We start from the raw sequence: 17,530 nt of genomic DNA on the forward strand, positions 1-17,530 counted from the left end.
GAGTGTACAAAACATTAAGAACATCTTCTCTTTCTATGCCATAAGACTGACCAGGTGAAAGATATGATCCCTTATTGATGTCACTTGTTAAATCCACTTCAATCAGGGTAGATGAAGGTGAGGAGACAGGTTAAATCATGATTTTTACGCTTTGAGACAATTGAGACATGGATTGTGTGCCGTTCAGAGGGTGAATGGGCAAGACAAAATATTTAAGTGACTTTGAAATTGGGGAGATGGCAATATGTGCCAGGTTTGTGTCAGGAACTGCAATGCTGCTGGGTTTTTCACACTCAGCGCTTTCCTGTGTGTATCAAGAATGGTCCACCACCCAAAGGACATCCAGCCATCTTGACATAACTGTGGGAAGCATTGGAGTCAACATGGGCCAGCATCCCTGCAGAATGCTTTTGACACCTTGTAGAGTCCATGCCCAGACTAATTGAAGGTGTTGGTGTAACTCAATATTAGGAAGGTGTTCTTAATGTTTTGTAAAGTTTTGCCTAAACCTATGCTGTTGTTTGGTTGCAAATTGCAACAAAAAACATAATCCTAACCATGGAAACAAGATAGATGGAAAAAAAAGTCATCCAAAACTGTTCAGACATAGCCACCCACCTTCGTAACCGCACAGCGGGTGGTGCCATTTTTGGCTCTGAAAACAGACTGGTAATCGTTTATGGACAACGGTTAAATTGAGCCAAAATGTATTTTATTGCAAGGAACCAGAGCAAGGAACCAATGAAATCTGTCGAGAAAAACTTTATCCAATCATAATTGTTCTAAAGGCGGGATATCCGCATGTAGGATGATATGTGTGTGGAGGTTGATCTAAAGGGAAAACATTCAGTGGGAGTGATAGGCTAGCTATTTCATTTCTTATTGACCGATTACAGTTCATATTCGTACGAATTGAAATAGCTAGCTATAGCCATGCCTGGAATAGATAAATTACCGATCGAGGAGACATTCGAGGACAGTCCGCAGGTAATCTCAATCTATGCTCTGTAGCTCCCTGTTGTCTTTGTGGTGTGCAAGAGCGCGTTGAATGCTAGCCAGACATGTTAGTTCGCTTGAGCAAGCGTCAAATAAAGAGCTGTCAGAAGGTGATAGGTGGCCTCTTCAAAGCCAATATGTCTGGTCCCCAGGCAAACGAGCGAAACTGCTTCATGATATTTGGCCAACTGTCAATGGTAGTAGCTATTTTTGCATTATCGGCCTTTGCACCACCTGATAAAAGTAACTAGATAATGGGTTTCTATTGAGACAATGCCATGGCACACATCACACCCTTGTTGTTGATGATATTGAACACACAAATTAGTCGGTTAAGCTACGTGACCGTCCTATCTCCAGCTGGCTAGCTGGGTGCACCACTTCCTCCCTATCGTGGAGTTGAGTAAACCCCGCTACTTCCCCAGAATCTAGAGAAGAGGTTATTGGCTAGCTACTTCTCTAGCTGCAAACCACTGGATGTTGATGGGTTGGCTGTCTGACCATAGCTAGGCCTTTTATAATTGGTATTTGGCTTGTCTATGAGAGCTGCACTTGTACAGTGAATGTTAAATGTTCTTTACACCTAGTTTTGTATTTGTTGGCATTAATGAAACCCTCTTTCAGCTACGGTATATAGCCTAGATACAGTAACCAACAAAACTGCTTGCATGTCCAGTAGTCATAAGAATCATTACTGTCTGTTGCAGAACAGGCTTGTCCAGCAGTGTCAGGGGACTGAGGCAATAGAAAATACCATTTAATTATATTCCAATCCATTCTAGTCATTCTATTTCTATGGCTGAGGCTCTCTCCCCTGACAGAATGCAGCAACATATACCGGTGAGACCAGTTCCAGAGTGTTGATCTCTAGCTTGCACCCACATACATGACATGTCCCTGACCTAGTCTGAGGCGTCTGGGGCATGACATGTACAGTATGGCAGTGGTGGCGCCCAGCTACCCTGCCTCCTGGATAGCTACTGGGCATGCATTCTTCATTATCCTGCCCTATGCAACCTACACAGTACACACCTGATTCAGCTAAACATAATCTTGATGAAGGGTTGCTCTCCAGGAGGAGATGTGTGGGATGAACACAATAGTCAGATGGATTGGCTAAAGCCACAGATCTGGGACCAGATTAGCTTTGCACAACAGTGACATAAGTGTGCCATCTAAGCTTCCTCTTTCAGGTAGGCCTAACCTGAATCTACTGTCTTTCTCTCCCTGTTGCCAGACGCGCTCCCTGCTCGGTGTGTTCGAGGAGGATGCGGCTGCAATATCCAACTACTCCCAGAAGCTCTTCCAGGCCATGAACAGAATCTACGATGCACAAGTGAGCAATGAGCCCTGGGATAAGTTCATGCCAGTTAGTGTTCAGGCTTTTACATTTTTTTTTAAAGTAAGCACACTCATACAAACAGGGCTGTAACCAGGGTTTTGGTGAGGTCCTGACATTTTTGAAAGTTGAAGCTCATTTGCTGCATTTCTACCAAAATGTTTTTTAAATGCTATTTGGGGAACAGCAAAAATGCCCCCAGCCATTATCACCTTGGCTGCTGTAGTTTCATTCACCTCAGTCCATCTACAAACACAGAGCCTATTAGCTATACAATTGTAACGTCATACCCCTGAAAGGGGGGAAATATGAGAAAGGATTCACACTGACACGTAGCATTGGAAACGAAAACAAAAACGTATGACATTTTCAGAACTGTGTTGATTGCATGTTGTATTTTAATGTCGGCCTTTAGGGAACATAAGCCACGTGGAGATGTTCATATTGAAACGTATGTTTTTTTTCCCCCTAATTTGTTTGATAAGATTAGTACAGATTTTCTCAGGGGACCCCACATGGGGCTCTGTTCCTCTGCTCCCTCCCTTCTGCATGCATTGCAGTCTGCTTCACTACTGGGCACTGCATCACTGTCTGTCTCGGTAGCCTACTCTCTGTAGAGCAACGTTATTATGAGAACTTAGTAGTGTATTTTTTGCTCCTGCTGAGATAGGCTCTGTTTAACGTTCGCTTTGGCTTCTTCATTCTTCTAGCTGGCTAAGTAATACTAGCCAGAGCCCTTCAACATTATTGCAATATGTCTCTGCTGGCAGCTAGCCACCTGACTCACTGACATATTTATAAGCAACTATTTACCAGTTGTGCACTCATTCTCTGAGAGTTGGTTTTTGGTTGTTTTGGGGATGTCTGTAAACAGTATTAATCGCAGGATGGTTTTAAAACGGCCTTTTGTCCAGTATCTCGCAAGCATACTATCAGCAGCGTCTCAAGTTGCCTAATTGAGCCGAATGTGAGGCGGGGAGTTCATATCACGTCTCAGGCCCCTGGCCTGTGCTGCGAAAGGGTAGTGAATGTGCTGCCAAAAAGGCAAATCCGGGAGGCAAATCCAGGAGTATTCATGTCCTTTGACTTATTCCACATTTTATTGTGTTACAGCCTGAATTCAAAATGGATTATTTTTTTAAACTATTTTTTTATCTTACCCGTCTACATAAAAGATCCCATAATGACAAAGTGAAAACATGTTTTTAGAAATGTTTGCAAATGTATTGAAAATTAAATACAGATATCTAATTTACATACGTTTTCACACCCTGAGTGTACATGTTAGAATCACCTTTGGCAGCAATTACAACTTTGAGTCTGTCTGAGTCTTCCAGCTCTGTCATGTTGGTGGTTGTTCATTGTTTGACAGCCATTTTCAAGTCTTGCCTTAGGTTTTCAAGTAGATTTAAGTCAAAACTGTAACTAGGCCAATCAGGATCATTCAATGTCGTTTTGGTAAGTAACTCCGGTGTATATTTGGCCTTGTGTTTTAGGTTATTGTCCTGCTGAAAGAGGAATTTGTCTCCCCGTGTCTGTTGGAAAGCAGACTGAACCAGGTTTTCCTGAAGGATTTTGCCTGTGCTTAGCTCTATTCTGTTTCTTTTCATTAAAAAAAACTCCCTAGTCCTTGGCAAAGACAAGCATACCCATGACATAAAGAGTGGTACTCAGGGATGTGTTGGATTTGCCCCAAACATAGCACTTTGTATTTAGGACATAGTTAATTTCTTTACAACATTTTTTGCGGTGTTACTTTAGTGCCTTGTTGCAAACAGGATGCATGTTTTGCAATATTTGTATTCTGACAGGCTTCCTCCTTTTCACTCTGTCATTTAGGTTTGCATTGTGGAGTAACACAATGTTGTTGATCCATTCTCCAGTTTTCACCTATCACAGCTAATAAACTCTAACTGTTTAATGTTGCCATTGGCCTCATGGTGAAATCTTTGTAGTGACTGTGTGTGCTGATACGCCATCCAAAGTGTAATTCAAAACCTGGTCTTTGTGGTTGATTATGTGTTTGACAGGCTATAACTCAACAAAATGTGGAGAAAGACAAGGGGTGTGAATACTTTCTGAAGGCACTATATATATATATGTATGTCTGGTCTGGTCTTGTCTGGTCTTGTCTTGTCTTGTCTTGTCTGGTCTTGTTCCGAGGCACAGATCTGGGGAAGGGTCCCCAAGAATGCAGGGGTCTTCATCATTCTTAAATTAAAGAAGTTTGGAACCACCAAGACTCTTCCTAGAGCTGGCCGCTCAGCCAAACTGAGCAATCGTGGGAGAAGGGCTTTGGTCAGGGTGGTGACCAAGAACCCGATGGTCACTCTGACAGAGCTCCAGAGTTCCTCTGTGGAGATGGGAGAACGCTCCAGAAGGACAACCATCTCTGCAGCACTCCACCAATCAGGCCTTTATGGTAGAGTGGCCAGACGGAAGCCACTCCTAAGTAAAAGGCCCATGACAGTTTGCCTTAAAGCACGTAAAGGACTCTCAGACCATGAGAGACAAGATTATCTGATCTGATGAAACCAAGATTGAACTCTTTGGCCTGCGTACCTAGTGTCATGTCTGGAGGAAACCTGGCACCATCCGTACGGTGAAGTATGGTGGTGGCAGCATCATGCTGTGGGCATTGTTTTCAGCAGCTGAGAGACTAGTTAGGATCGAAGGAAAGATGAACGGAGCAAAGTATAGAGAGATCCTTGATGAAATCCTGCTCCGAGCGCTCAGGACCTCAGACTAGTGCAAAGGTTCACCTTCCAACAGGACAATGACCCTAAGCACACAGCCAAGACAATTCAGTAGTGGCTTTGGGACAAGTCTCTGAATGTCTTTGAGTGGCCCTGCCAGAGACCAGACTTGAACGCGATCTAACTTCTCTGGCGAGACATGAAAATAGCTGTGCAGCGATGCTCTCCATCCAACCTGCCAGAGCTGGAGAGGATCTTCAGAGAAGAATGGGAGAAACTCCCCAAATACAGTTGCACCAAGCTGGTAGCGTCATACCCAAGACGACTCGAGGCTGTAATCGCTGCCAAAGGTGCTTCAACAAAGTACTGAGTAAATGGTCTGAATACTTATGTAAATGTGGTATTTCAGTTATTTTTAATACATTTGGGGAAAAAAACTGTTTTTGCTTTGTTGTTATTGGGTATTGTGCGTCGATTGATGAGGAAAAATAATTTAATTTTAGAACAAGACTGTAACGTAACAAAATGTGGAAAAAGTCAAGGGGTCTGAAATACTTTCCGAATGGACTGTATTTGTACTATTCAACATTTTTTACAAATTAGACATTTTCCAGACCTCCTCATATGCAGTTAAGGCCAAGCAGACAAACACACAATAATAAGTAGTTGCTCCTACAGTCGGTTAGGTAAAACTACATTGGCTTTTCTCCTTTTCAGAATGAGTTGAGTGCTGCCACCCATCTCACCTCCAAACTCCTGAAGGAGTATGAGAAACAGGTATGTTCTCACAATGTCAACATGTTGTATGCATGATAGGGTGATGGATTTCCCTTTGAACTGTCTGTTATGTTTTCTATGGCACGTTAATGCACTACTAGGACCAGGTCAAACATAAAAACACCTTGGCAATTATGGTATTATCATTAAGGCCCAGAGTTTTGTTTTATAATGTGACCTGACCAGGCAAGAAACTAGGGCCTAGTCAATTTTCTTCCAGTCAGGAAATGCTTGCATTTCTTTTTCATCTTCTAAGAAACCCGTTTGTTTAAAACATTAGTTGAATGCTCTGATTGTAGGTCCCTCTGGATAAGAGTGTCTGTCAAACGACTAAAATATAAATGGAAAATGCATTAGGACTTTGGCCTGTCTTTGCAGCGCTTCCCTCTTTGCAGCGACGACGAGGTCATGAGCTCCACCCTGCAGCATTTTGCCAAAGTCATAGACGAGGTGAGAACTGCTGCTCTGCCCTCATCCTCCTCCTCACTGTGGCACGCTGCTGCTCACATAGGATTACATTTATCTTACCCTTTACCTTCTTTAATTACACTATAAACTCTCTCTCACACTGCACTTTAACTTCTTCCTTCTTTCTGTCCATCTTAACCTCTTCCATCTCTCCGTCTTAACCTTGGGGCGGCAGGGTTAGAGGGCTAGTGGTTAGAGCGTTGGACTAGTAACCGGAAGGTTGCAAGTTCAAATCCCCGAGCTGACAAGGTACAAAATCTGTCGTTCTGCCCCTGAACAGGCAGTTAACCCACTGTTCCTAGGGCGTCATTGAAAATAAGAATTTGTTCTTAACTGACTTGCCTAGTTAAAGGTAAAAAAAAAAAAAACTCTCCGATCCTTCACTCTTACATACTCTTTCAATCTTAATTTAAACCCCTCCCTTCCTTCCTTCACTCTGTATGTACCTCTCTTCTTTCTTGCTAGGCTCCCCCACCTCTCCTCTGTGATGAGAGAGACATTTCCCTGAGGAGATTCCATAATGTAACTGGCCTTTCTTCTCTCCCACAGTTGAGTTCCTGTCATGCAGTCCTCTCCACTCAGCTGGCTGACGCCATGATGTTCCCTATCACCCAGTTTAAGGAGAGGGACTTAAGAGGTAAGACTCTAAATTCCAAACCCCCTTTTTTTTTTTTTTTACTGTTTATATAGAGATAAATACAGTTATGAGAGATGGAGACCGATCACAGGGATGACAAGGGCATAGAATTACATATAAAATCCTATTAAATAAATCAAAATTAATAGGAGTCTGAAGGTGGCTGTGCTGCACTATCGCTAGCCTAGACCAACGTCTGGCACTTTGTAAACTTGACTAGTGGCAGAATGTGAACAGATAGTTGAAATGGATGTTAACCATCTTTCTCTCCCCTACAGAGATACTGACTCTGAAGGAAGTGTTCCAGATTGCCAGTGATGGTGAGTGCGAACTACTCAGTAAAACATGAAAACAAATTATTGTTGTGACATGGTATGATTTCATGAGCCCATGTTGTAATTGTAATAACCACTCATGACATGTTTCTGTCTACAGATCATGACATGGCCATCAACCGATACAGCCGTCTCTCTAAAAGGAGGGACAACGAGAAGGTACAGGGTTTGTTTTTGGGAACATAATATTATTTTTGGAGAAGTTCATTATTATAAGATGACCTTGTTGTAACAACAACTGTCTCACCAAATTAAACATGACATTTTGTGTGCGTGTCTTCTCTCCAGGCGAAGGGCGAGGTGATGGAGGATGTGTATACCTCCAGGAAGAAGCAGCACCAGACCATGATGCACTACTTCACAGCCCTCAACACTCTGCAGTACAAGAAGAAGATTGCCATTCTGGAGCCGCTGCTGGGGTATATGCAGGCACAGGTACTGTACAACAACCTTACTTCCGCCTCCCTTCCGTCTCTCTCGATTACACCTTCTTTCTCTCCTCTCTCTTTCTCTGTCTCTCCGTCTCCAGTATATGTTCTGATCAGCATGTCTATATCTCTGTATCTCTCAGATCAACTTTTTCAAGCTGGGATCAGAGAACCTCACCCAGCAGTGGGAAGATTTCCTCACCAACATAGGAACCAGCGTTCAGAAGTAAGCTTCAACCTGAATCTCCTAGACCCTAGGAATTTGTAGAGATCTGAGAAGATTGGATAGTTGTAAGCAATGGTGGTAGCTCCATATTGCCTTCCGTTAGGCCAAATGGAATTATTGTCATATTTCATGCAGTGTGTTTAAGGCTGGGCGTGTGTGGTTGTGTCCAGTGTCCGCAGGGAGATGGAGGGTGAGGTAGATGTAATGCAACAGACCATCCAGGACTTGGAGCAGGCCAGTGACCTCCTCTACATGCCCGACCCCGACCCTAGCCAGGTTCCTGTCAACCGCAACCTCACACGCAAGGCCGGCTACCTCTACAGACGAAAGTAAGACAGCACTGTCACACACCAGACACACACACGAGCCTGGCAATGGCTACCTCAACAAATGTATACATTCAAATCAATCCACTCAAGTTAGTCCATATCAAGCTACGGTAGGACAGCAGTTTTGTCTCTGGTTACAGTTTATTGAAGATGTTCATAACGCTTGCTTGATTTAAAAAAAAAAAATATATATATATATATATATTGGTCCTATTAATTTGTAGTGTAAAACGTTGACGTTAGTTTGGGCCCAAAAGGCAGTCACCTGCACCAGAACAACAACACGTTTTAACCATGCCACCTTTTCTCTTCTGAATGTGTCCGCCTAGTAAAACAGGCCTAGTGTCTTCCTCCTGGGAGCGGCAGTACTTCTTCACCCAGGGAGGGAACCTGATGGGCCAGGCACGAGGGCATGTAGCTGGGGGTCTGGTCATGGACATCGATAATTGCTCTGTCATGGCCGTGGACTGTGAGGACCGACGCTTCTGCTTCCAGATCACATCCTTTGACGGCAAGAAGTAAATGACTACATATTAAAGCTTCATAAACCAGTAATACCAGCTTATGAAAAATAATGGCGCCGGCGGGGGATGGCTGCCGTTTTGCTCCTAACCAATTGTGCTATTTTGTGTTTTTTCGAATTTGTAACTTATTTTGTACGTAATGTTTCTGCCTCTTATGACCGAAAAATAGCTTCTGGATATATTAGAACAGCGATTTACTCACCTCAAACGGGACAAAGAAGGGAATACAGTAGGTACAGATCAGGGGAGAATAAACTGGATGACCTCCGTTCGTACAGATCAGGGTGCCTTGTAAGAATACCTTGGTTGAGTGGGTAACACGCCTCTACCATCCGTTCTTTTGGCCAAAGTGCAATCACGGGAGAATAAACTGGATGACCTCCGTTCGAGATTATCCTACATTAACTGTAATATCTTATGTTTCACGAGGCGTGGCTGAATGATGACACAGATAATATACAGTTGGCTGGGTTTTCCATGCATCGGCAGGACAGAACAGCTACGTCCGGTAAGACGAGGGGTACGGGTGTGTGTCTATTTGTCAATAACAGCTGGTGCGCGATATCTAATATTGAGGTAGTCTCAAAGTATTGCTCGCCTAAGGTAGAGTACCTCATGATAAGCTATAGACTACACTGTCTACCAAGAGACTTCATCTATATTTTTCACAGCAGTCTATATACCACCACAAACTGATGCTGGTAATAAGACCGCACTCAACAAGCTGTATTCTGCCATAAGCAAACAAGAAAATGCTCGTCCAGAAGTGGCGCTCCTAGTGGCCCGGGGGCTTTAATGCAGGCAAACTTAAATCCGTTTTTACCTCATTTCTACCAGCATGTCACATGTGCAACCAGAGGGAAAAAAACTATAGACCTTTACTCCACACACAGAGACATATACAAAGCTCTCCCTCGCCCTCCATTTGGCAAATCTGACCATAATTATATATTCCTGCTAACAAGCAAACACTAAAGCAGAAAGTACCAGTGACTCGCTCAATACGGAAGTGGTCAGATGATGCGGATGCTACACTACAGGACTGTTTTGCAAACACAGACTGGAATATGTTCCGGGATTCATCCAATGGCTTTGAGGAGTATATTATTAAACTTATTGCTGCAGTAGTAACTAAGATGGGGAGAAGTCTGTCTATAATAAATAAAGCTCTGCCTTCTTAAAAACACTATCAACAAGGCAGGTCTTACAGGCCCTAGTTTTGTTTCACCTTGACTACTGTTCAGTCGTGTGGTCAGGTGCCACAAAAAAAGACATAGGAAAATTGCAATTGGATCAGAACAAGGCAGCACGGCTGGCCCTTGGATGTACACAGAGAACTAATATTAATAATATGCATGTCAATCTCTCCTGGCTGAAAGTGGAGGAGAGATTGACTTCATCACTACTTGTATTTATGAGAGTATTTATGACATGTTGAATGCACCGAGCTGTCTGTCTAAACTACTGGCACACAGCTCGGACACCCATGCATACCCCACAAGCCATGCCACAAGAGATCTCTTCACAGTCCCTAAGTCCCAAACAGACTATGGGAGGCACACAGTACTACATAGAGCCATGACTACATGGAACTCTATTCCACATCAAGTAACTGACGCAAGCAGTAGAATTAGATTTAAAAAACAGATTTAAAAAACACCTTATGGAACAGCGGGGACTGAAGCAGCACAAACATTGGCACAGACATATGCATACACACACACAATAACATACTCACTATACATACACATGGATTTAGTACTGTAGATATGTGGTAGTGGTAGAGTAGGGGCCTGAGGGCACACAGTGTGTTGTGAATGTATTGTAATGTTTTAAAATTGTATAAACTGCCTTAATTTTGCTGGACCCCAGGAAGAGTAGCTGCTGCTTTGGCAGAAGCTAATGGGGATTCATAATAAATACAAATATTAATTGATTAAGTGCATTGACGATGTCATTCCCACAGTGACCGTACGTACATATCCCAACCAGAAGCCATGGATTACAGGCAACATTCGCACCGAGCTAAAGGCTAGAGCTGACACTTTCAAGGAGCGGGAGACTAATCCAGACACTTCTAAGAAATCTTGCTATGCCCTCAGACGAACCATCAAACAGGCCAGCGTCAGTACAGGACTAAGATTGAATCATACTACACCGGCTCTGATGCTTGTCGAATGTGACTGGGCTTGCAAACTATTACAGACTACAAATGGAAACCCAGCCGCGAGCTGCCCAGTGACACGAGCCTACCAGACGGGCTGAATGCCGATGTGAGCAATACCTTTTAAACAGGTCAATTATTCACAAGGCCGCGATTAGCAGGACGTGTACTCAGAGCATGCGCAGACCAACTGGCATCTCTGTCTGAGTCTGTAATACCTACATGTTTCAAGCAGACCACTATAGTCCCTGTGCCCAAAAAAGTGAAGGTAACCTGCCTAAATGTCTACTACTCCTTTGAAAGGCTGGTCATGGCTCACATCAACACCGTCATCCCAGAAACCCTAGACTCACTCCAATTCGCATACCACCCCAATAGATCCACAGATGACGCCATCTCAATTGCACTCCACACTGCCCTTTTCCTCCTGGGAAAAAAGGAACACTTATGTGAGAATACTGTTCATTGACTACAGCTCAGCCTTTCAACATCATAGTGCCCTCAAAGCTCATCACTAACCTCAGGTGTCCCTGGGACTAAACACATCACTATGCAACTGGATCCTGGACATCCTGACGGGCCGCCCACAGTTGGTAAGGGTAGGCAACCACATCTGCCACGCTTGTCCTCAACATGGGGCCCCCCTCATGGGTGCGTGCTTAGTCCCCTCCTGTACTCCCTGTTCACCCACGACTGCGTGGCCAAGCACGACTCCAACACCATCATTAAGTTGGTTGACGACACAACCGTGGGAGGCCTGAACACTGACAACAATAGAGCCTATAGTGAGGAGGTCAGAGACCTGGCAGTGTGGTGCCAGGACATCAACCTCTCACTCAATGTGAGCAAGACTAAGGAGATGATCGTGGACTACAGGAAAAGGAGGGCCAAACACGCCCCCATTCACATCAAAAGTTTCAAGTGCCTTGGTGTCCACATCACCAACAAACTATCATGGTCCAAACACACCAAGAATGTTGTGAAGAGGGCACGACAACACCTTTTCCTGATACCGAATTTTTGGCATGGGTCCCCAGATCCTCAAAGTTCTACAGCTGCACCATCGCTGGTGCCAAGCTTCCTGCCATCCAGGACCTATATACTTGGCGGTGTCAGAGGAAGACCCAAAATATGGTCAAAGACTCCAGTCACCCAAGTCTTAGACAGTTCTCTCTGCTACTGCACGGCAAGCTGTACCAGAGCACCAAGTCTAGGTCCAGAAGGCTCCTTAACAGCCTCTACCTCCAAGCCATAAGACTACTGAAAAATTAATCAAATGGCCACCTGGACTATTTACGTTGACCCCCCCCCCATTTGTTTTGTACACTGCTGCTACTCACTGCTTTATCTATGCATAGTCACTTTACCCCTACCTACATGTACATATTATCTCAACTAATGTGTACCCCCGCACATTGACCCGGTATCCCCTGTATATAGCCTCACTATTGTTATTTTGTTTTTTGTATTCCTTTAGTTTATTTAGTAAATATTTTCTTAACTGCATTGTTGGTTAAGGGCTTGTAAGTAAGCATTTAATGTTTTGGTCTACACCTGTTTTGTATTTGGCGCATGTGACAAATACATTTTCATTTGATTATGAACCTTTAGAACTTAGTAACTATTTTCACTGAAGTTACGGAGGTGCTTTGTCTTTGTTTCAGGGTGGTCATATTGCAGGCAGATAGCAGAAAGGACTGTGAAGAGGTGAGAACAGTTTTAGTCACAATGTATTGTACATCTTATTTTTGTATTGTATAAATACAGCACAGACATGGAATTCGCGCATCTCCTAATAACGCTGTCCTGTGCTCCTCTCCTCCTTCAGTGGATTGCAACTATAAACAACATCTCAAAGAGGATATATCTGAGTGAGAACCCAGAGGTGAGTAGCCGGCAATCACTGGAAAACCCTGCTCTTACATCATCATCATTCAATCTGTCATCTATAATTAGAGCTGTGAGCCCTATGGTGTGACATTCCCCCAGACAATGCTGGATGTCTGTGATGTGAGTCTCATCTCCCACCTCCCTTTGTTACCGAGCTGTTGTCAAGCACATTTCCTCATTGCTGAAATGCCCTCTTTCTTTTGGCAGGAAATTGCAGCCAGAGTGAACCAATCAGCTCTTGAGGCTGTGACACCGTCTCCCTCCTTCCAGCAGAGGCATGAGAGTATGCGGCCGACCACGTGCGTTTCTGAATCATAGAGACTTCATTATTATTAGAGCCAGGAGTTTTTCCTGACCATGGAACACTCTGGGCCTTGGTAGTGTATAGCCGATAACTACTCTAGCCTATAAAGTGGTTACATAATCAAGACTAACCAAGGTAAACCCTACTGTAGTAAGTTAAATTAAGACAAACCCTGCTCTAGTTAGAGGTGTCATGATATTGCATTCTGTCCAACTCTCTAACCTCCATCTCTCTCTAACCTCTCTGACCTCCATCTCTCTCTGACGTCCGTCTCTCCTGTATAGACAAGGGCGGTCCCGGGCAGCGCGGACCAGCAGTGTGAGCTCAGTGGGCTCTGAGACGGCCTCACCGGCCCTCTCTGTCCTCTCATTGGACGCCCTGGTGGCTCCTGACACGCCCATCCAGTTTGACATCATCTCTCCAGTCAGCGAGGAGTACGCAGGCCAGGCCAAGGCTGCGGGACAGGGCAGGTCGGTACTAACTAACCAGGGTTTCCCAAACGGTGTATAGGCGGGACGAGACCCTGGTATATGTTGAAGTTAGGGGGCGAAACGTTGGTTTTAGAAGTGGGGGGAGATTAGTTATTTCTTTGAATTATACAGTTGGATAAACACTCCAAACAGCATACCCAACCGCTCGAAGGCATCCACATGGTCCTAAAGCACCCCGTTGCCTCGTTTCATATCACATTTCAATAATAAAAATGCAATTGCAGAAGGTTTCGCCCCTCGTTCAAGCTATATTGAAACGAAAACAGTCATATTAATTCATATTTTTGTGTTTCTTTTCTCCCCGTTTCTGAAAGAAGGACCAACCCGTTTGGTGAATCAGGAGACACTCCACCTGAGGAGAGTGAAGGTAGTGTCTCTGTCTGTCTGTCTGTGTCAGGTCTGTCTTGCTGTGTGTCTGTGCGCATGCCATTGTCTGTGTCACCCCCCCCCCCCTCTCTCTATCTGTCTGTGTCAGGTCTGGCTTGCTGTTTGTGTGTCACCCCCCCCCTCTCTCTCTCTCTCTGTGTGTCCATCCAGACTCCATCCTGCACCAGCTGTTCATTGTGCGTTTCCTGGGTTCTATGGAGGTGAAGAATGCAGACAGCTCTGACGTCATCTATGAGACCATGAGACAGATCCTAGCAGCCAGGGCCATACATAACATCTTCAGGATGACTGAGTCTCACCTGCTGGTCACCTGCGACTGCCTCAAGTGAGACATATGCTCTTTGAGTAATGTGCATGCGTTCTTTTTATTTTTATGTGTGACATAATTAACAGCATGCTCTTACAGTCAATAAATGTGCCTGTGTGTGATGTTTTGTGGTTTTCAGGCTCATCGATCCTCAGACACAAGTCACACGGCTGAGGGTAGGTCCTCCAACTCACACTACCTCCACTAGAACATGTTTCTGTTTGGCATTCTATTTACTGATAGTCAATTATATAATTTCCTCAGTAGCATTACTGGTAGGTGAAATCAATCATCACTGACACAACACCTGTCTAGAGGCTATTGACCTATCATCACTGACACAACACCTGTCTACACTCAACATTAGACATGACTTCGTTTTAATTCTCCCCTCCCCAAGTTCCCTCTTTCCAGTGTGGTGGTGTGTTCGTCCCACCAGGAGAACAAGCGTCTGTTTGGATTCGTCCTGCAGACTGCAGAAGGCAGGGTGGATGGACGACCTGTCACCGTCTGCTATATCTTTGAGTCCAACAATGATGGGGAGAAGGTAAGTTCTGCTCTGCTGTGTAGCCTTTGTTCTAACATGTGTTGGTAGGGCCAGTAGTTACACGATATAACTAGGGCCTGGAGTTTATCCTGGTCAGCCACACATGCAAATGTGTTTTCATGGTTTGGAACAAGTCCTGACTCTAGGAATAAGCATATTGTGTCTGTATAGTGATGGCACTATCAGTTAAAACGGTTTATAGTCAAAAAAAATTTTTTTGTTCATGTTGTGACAAAAGGAAGACATATGCATGTGTCTACTGTTCCCTGTGTTAATTTCTTTCTTTCTTTTTTTATCTCTGATTGCATGTTGTTGTTCTCCTTTCAGATATGTGACAGTGTTGGGCTGGCCAAACAGATCGCTTTCCACTCAGAGATGGTAAGACATGTGAGACTCTGTCTTAGTGGAATTAATTTAAGATTTTAAGATGAATCTTAGCTACTCATGTGGGACCTTGACAATTTTTTTTACTGATTCAGGATCGCAAAGCTACAGAGAAGAAGGAGGAGCAGGACAAGGCCAAGGAGAAACAGCAGGAGGAGCTGAGTAAACAGAAACAGATTGAAAAGGTAGCGTCAGTGTCCCAGCAAATCAATACATTGCCGTACCAAAATAATTGACAATATAGTACTTATCCTATTCTTGTTGACTTGTAGATCAATGCCTATCTTGATCAGTGTTTGGTCTATATTCATAACTGTATTACCCTCTGTGTTCACTCATGTTACAGTAAACTGAATGATTCATTGATTAATTGATGAGTCAATTAATTTGAATGAACCCACAGGACCTGGAGGAACAGAGCCGTTTAATCGCAGCCTCCAGTCGCCCCACCCCCCCTGCTCCTAACGCTGATGGGCAGTTCCTGGTGCTGAGCAAAAGCCAATCAGAGGACAGTGATGCAGGACCGGAGGGGCGGGAGAAGGGAGAATCGGAGGCCTAAAAGAATGGAAGGGAAAGAGCTTTCATCAGATACTACTTTGGACCATCAAACTACCGGAAATCGATCATCTTCAATGGAAGGAGACGACATGAGAAGACTTTGAGCAATTGTTTGTGATTTTTGGTCCATAGGGCAGGCACAATTGGCCCAGCGTCTTCTGGATTAGGGGTAGGCCGTTACTGTAAATAAGAATTTGTTCTTAATTGACTTGCCTAGTTAAATAAATGTTAAAAAGTCACCTATGTTTGAGCCAATGTTCTTTTCTGAACAGACAACTGAACAAGCTTGGCGATGTCTTACTACAAAGTACTATCCGGTGACAAATCGCAGTTAGAGCGGGAGTTGGTTCCTTGGCTCCTCAACCCTGGGCCTCGGCTTAGCCTCTATGGGTTTTTCTCTGGCTCCTGCATTGTTTTACAGAGGAGTTGGACTGCAAATAGACTTTATAACATTAAACAAAGATGGATTAAGACCCCACTAAACTTAACAAAAGAAGAGGAGAAATAAATGTGTGTGAATGACTGAACACTCAAAGAATCCTTCCGGATCTTTCTCATCCTCCATATGTAAATCATGTATTATATACTGGTACTTGTATTCAGAGGAAATGTAGAAGGAGATGATTAATGCTTTTAAGCTTTTATTTTATTTTTTATAATCAGGGTGACTCTGAATACCATTGGCATACTAGAAAACATAGAGATTATAGAGTGTATTAATTTGTTGGGGGAGGGAAGACATTGCACATGTTAATACTGTAATGACATGTATAAAATACTTGTTTATGTCAACCATATACATGTTGTCTTCCATTTAGCTAACACGCTTGCATGTGCTTTGGATCCCATCATTCAAGATGAATTGCCACGCTTGTTTTTCTTCTATAATGAATATTTACCCTTTTCAATTAACCGTTTGAGTGTGTTTGGTTTCAAGATGAGAATTTAGATCTCTAATCATTTAACCCCAAACACCAATAATGGTTTCTCGTTCAATGGATCAGACTACTTGCCATAGCCCAACAGACCTTGTGCCTGAGGTGTAATGTATTCATCTCATTGGTTGGAACAAAGAACAGCACTATAATACAAAGTTCCAAATCAGGGCATTGACAATTAAAAGGAAAAATGGGATCTATGAACTGTTTGTTTTTCCCCATTATGTGTGTTAATCCATTTTATGTTTCGAAATGGTTTGTGTTTTTCTCAGATTTCTGTATAAAGAAATGCACTACATACAGTATGTATGCTATTGAACAGTTCGTCTGAAATGTTCCTCACCCTTAACCCATTGCTATGTAAGTTTGTGCTGAGCTCTGACTAAGTTTATCACTTATCAACTCATAGTGAACACATGTTGCAGTGACATGATGCAGGAAAAACTATCATATCAACAAAGTGGAATTGATTTGACATATTACTGATAATGAAAGTTGAGTCTACTTTATCATTTTGGGGGAAGGTGATTAAAGGAGTAGTTAGGAACTGTTACTGAGATGTTAATAGGGGGGACTGCACTTTAATTATTGATGCAGGGTGAAAAAGGATCATGTTTACTCTATATACTTCAGTGATTACTGTTGCAGTCTTAAATAGCTTTTCAACAATAAAGGTACACTAATTCAAGGCTGTCTTATTTTAGAACTCCTAGGTTGTGTGTGTGTGTGTCTCGAGACTAAAGGGTGACTGTAAAAACAAGCATATTATTTCGTACAATAGCAGACTACTTTTATAGTCTGAACA

At 43.4% G+C, this 17,530-nt stretch overlaps 1 protein-coding gene across 5 annotated transcripts; it reads left to right on the forward strand.

Annotated features, from left to right (window-relative positions):
* The first annotated feature begins 773 nt into the window (after positions 1-773).
* On the forward strand, positions 774-17,413 carry LOC110494736 (DCC-interacting protein 13-alpha). Of its 5 annotated transcripts, none has more exons than XM_036950786.2 (22): positions 774-987; positions 2,234-2,332; positions 5,749-5,808; positions 6,187-6,258; positions 6,826-6,913; positions 7,192-7,233; positions 7,349-7,407; positions 7,537-7,683; positions 7,820-7,902; positions 8,073-8,231; positions 8,561-8,749; positions 12,584-12,626; positions 12,748-12,804; positions 13,017-13,108; positions 13,398-13,583; positions 13,919-13,971; positions 14,142-14,316; positions 14,438-14,474; positions 14,699-14,845; positions 15,173-15,223; positions 15,325-15,414; positions 15,633-17,413. In XM_036950786.2, the coding sequence occupies exons 1-22, from the start codon at positions 934-936 to the stop codon at positions 15,786-15,788; spliced, it is 2,139 nt and encodes a 712-aa protein (XP_036806681.2). In that variant the 5' UTR covers positions 774-933; the 3' UTR covers positions 15,789-17,413. The 5 variants fall into 5 exon arrangements, with proteins under 5 accessions (XP_036806681.2, XP_036806682.2, XP_090062537.1 ...); XM_036950787.2 differs by having other exon boundaries at positions 13,922-13,971; XM_090206411.1 differs by having other exon boundaries at positions 803-987; positions 2,234-2,365.
* Positions 17,414-17,530: the final 117 nt, after the last annotated feature.

The sequence above is a fragment of the Oncorhynchus mykiss genome, chromosome 17 (genome assembly GCF_057628025.1).
Source record: "Oncorhynchus mykiss isolate SJ-2025 chromosome 17, ASM5762802v1, whole genome shotgun sequence".
In the NCBI taxonomy this organism is placed as follows: domain Eukaryota; kingdom Metazoa; phylum Chordata; class Actinopteri; order Salmoniformes; family Salmonidae; genus Oncorhynchus; species Oncorhynchus mykiss.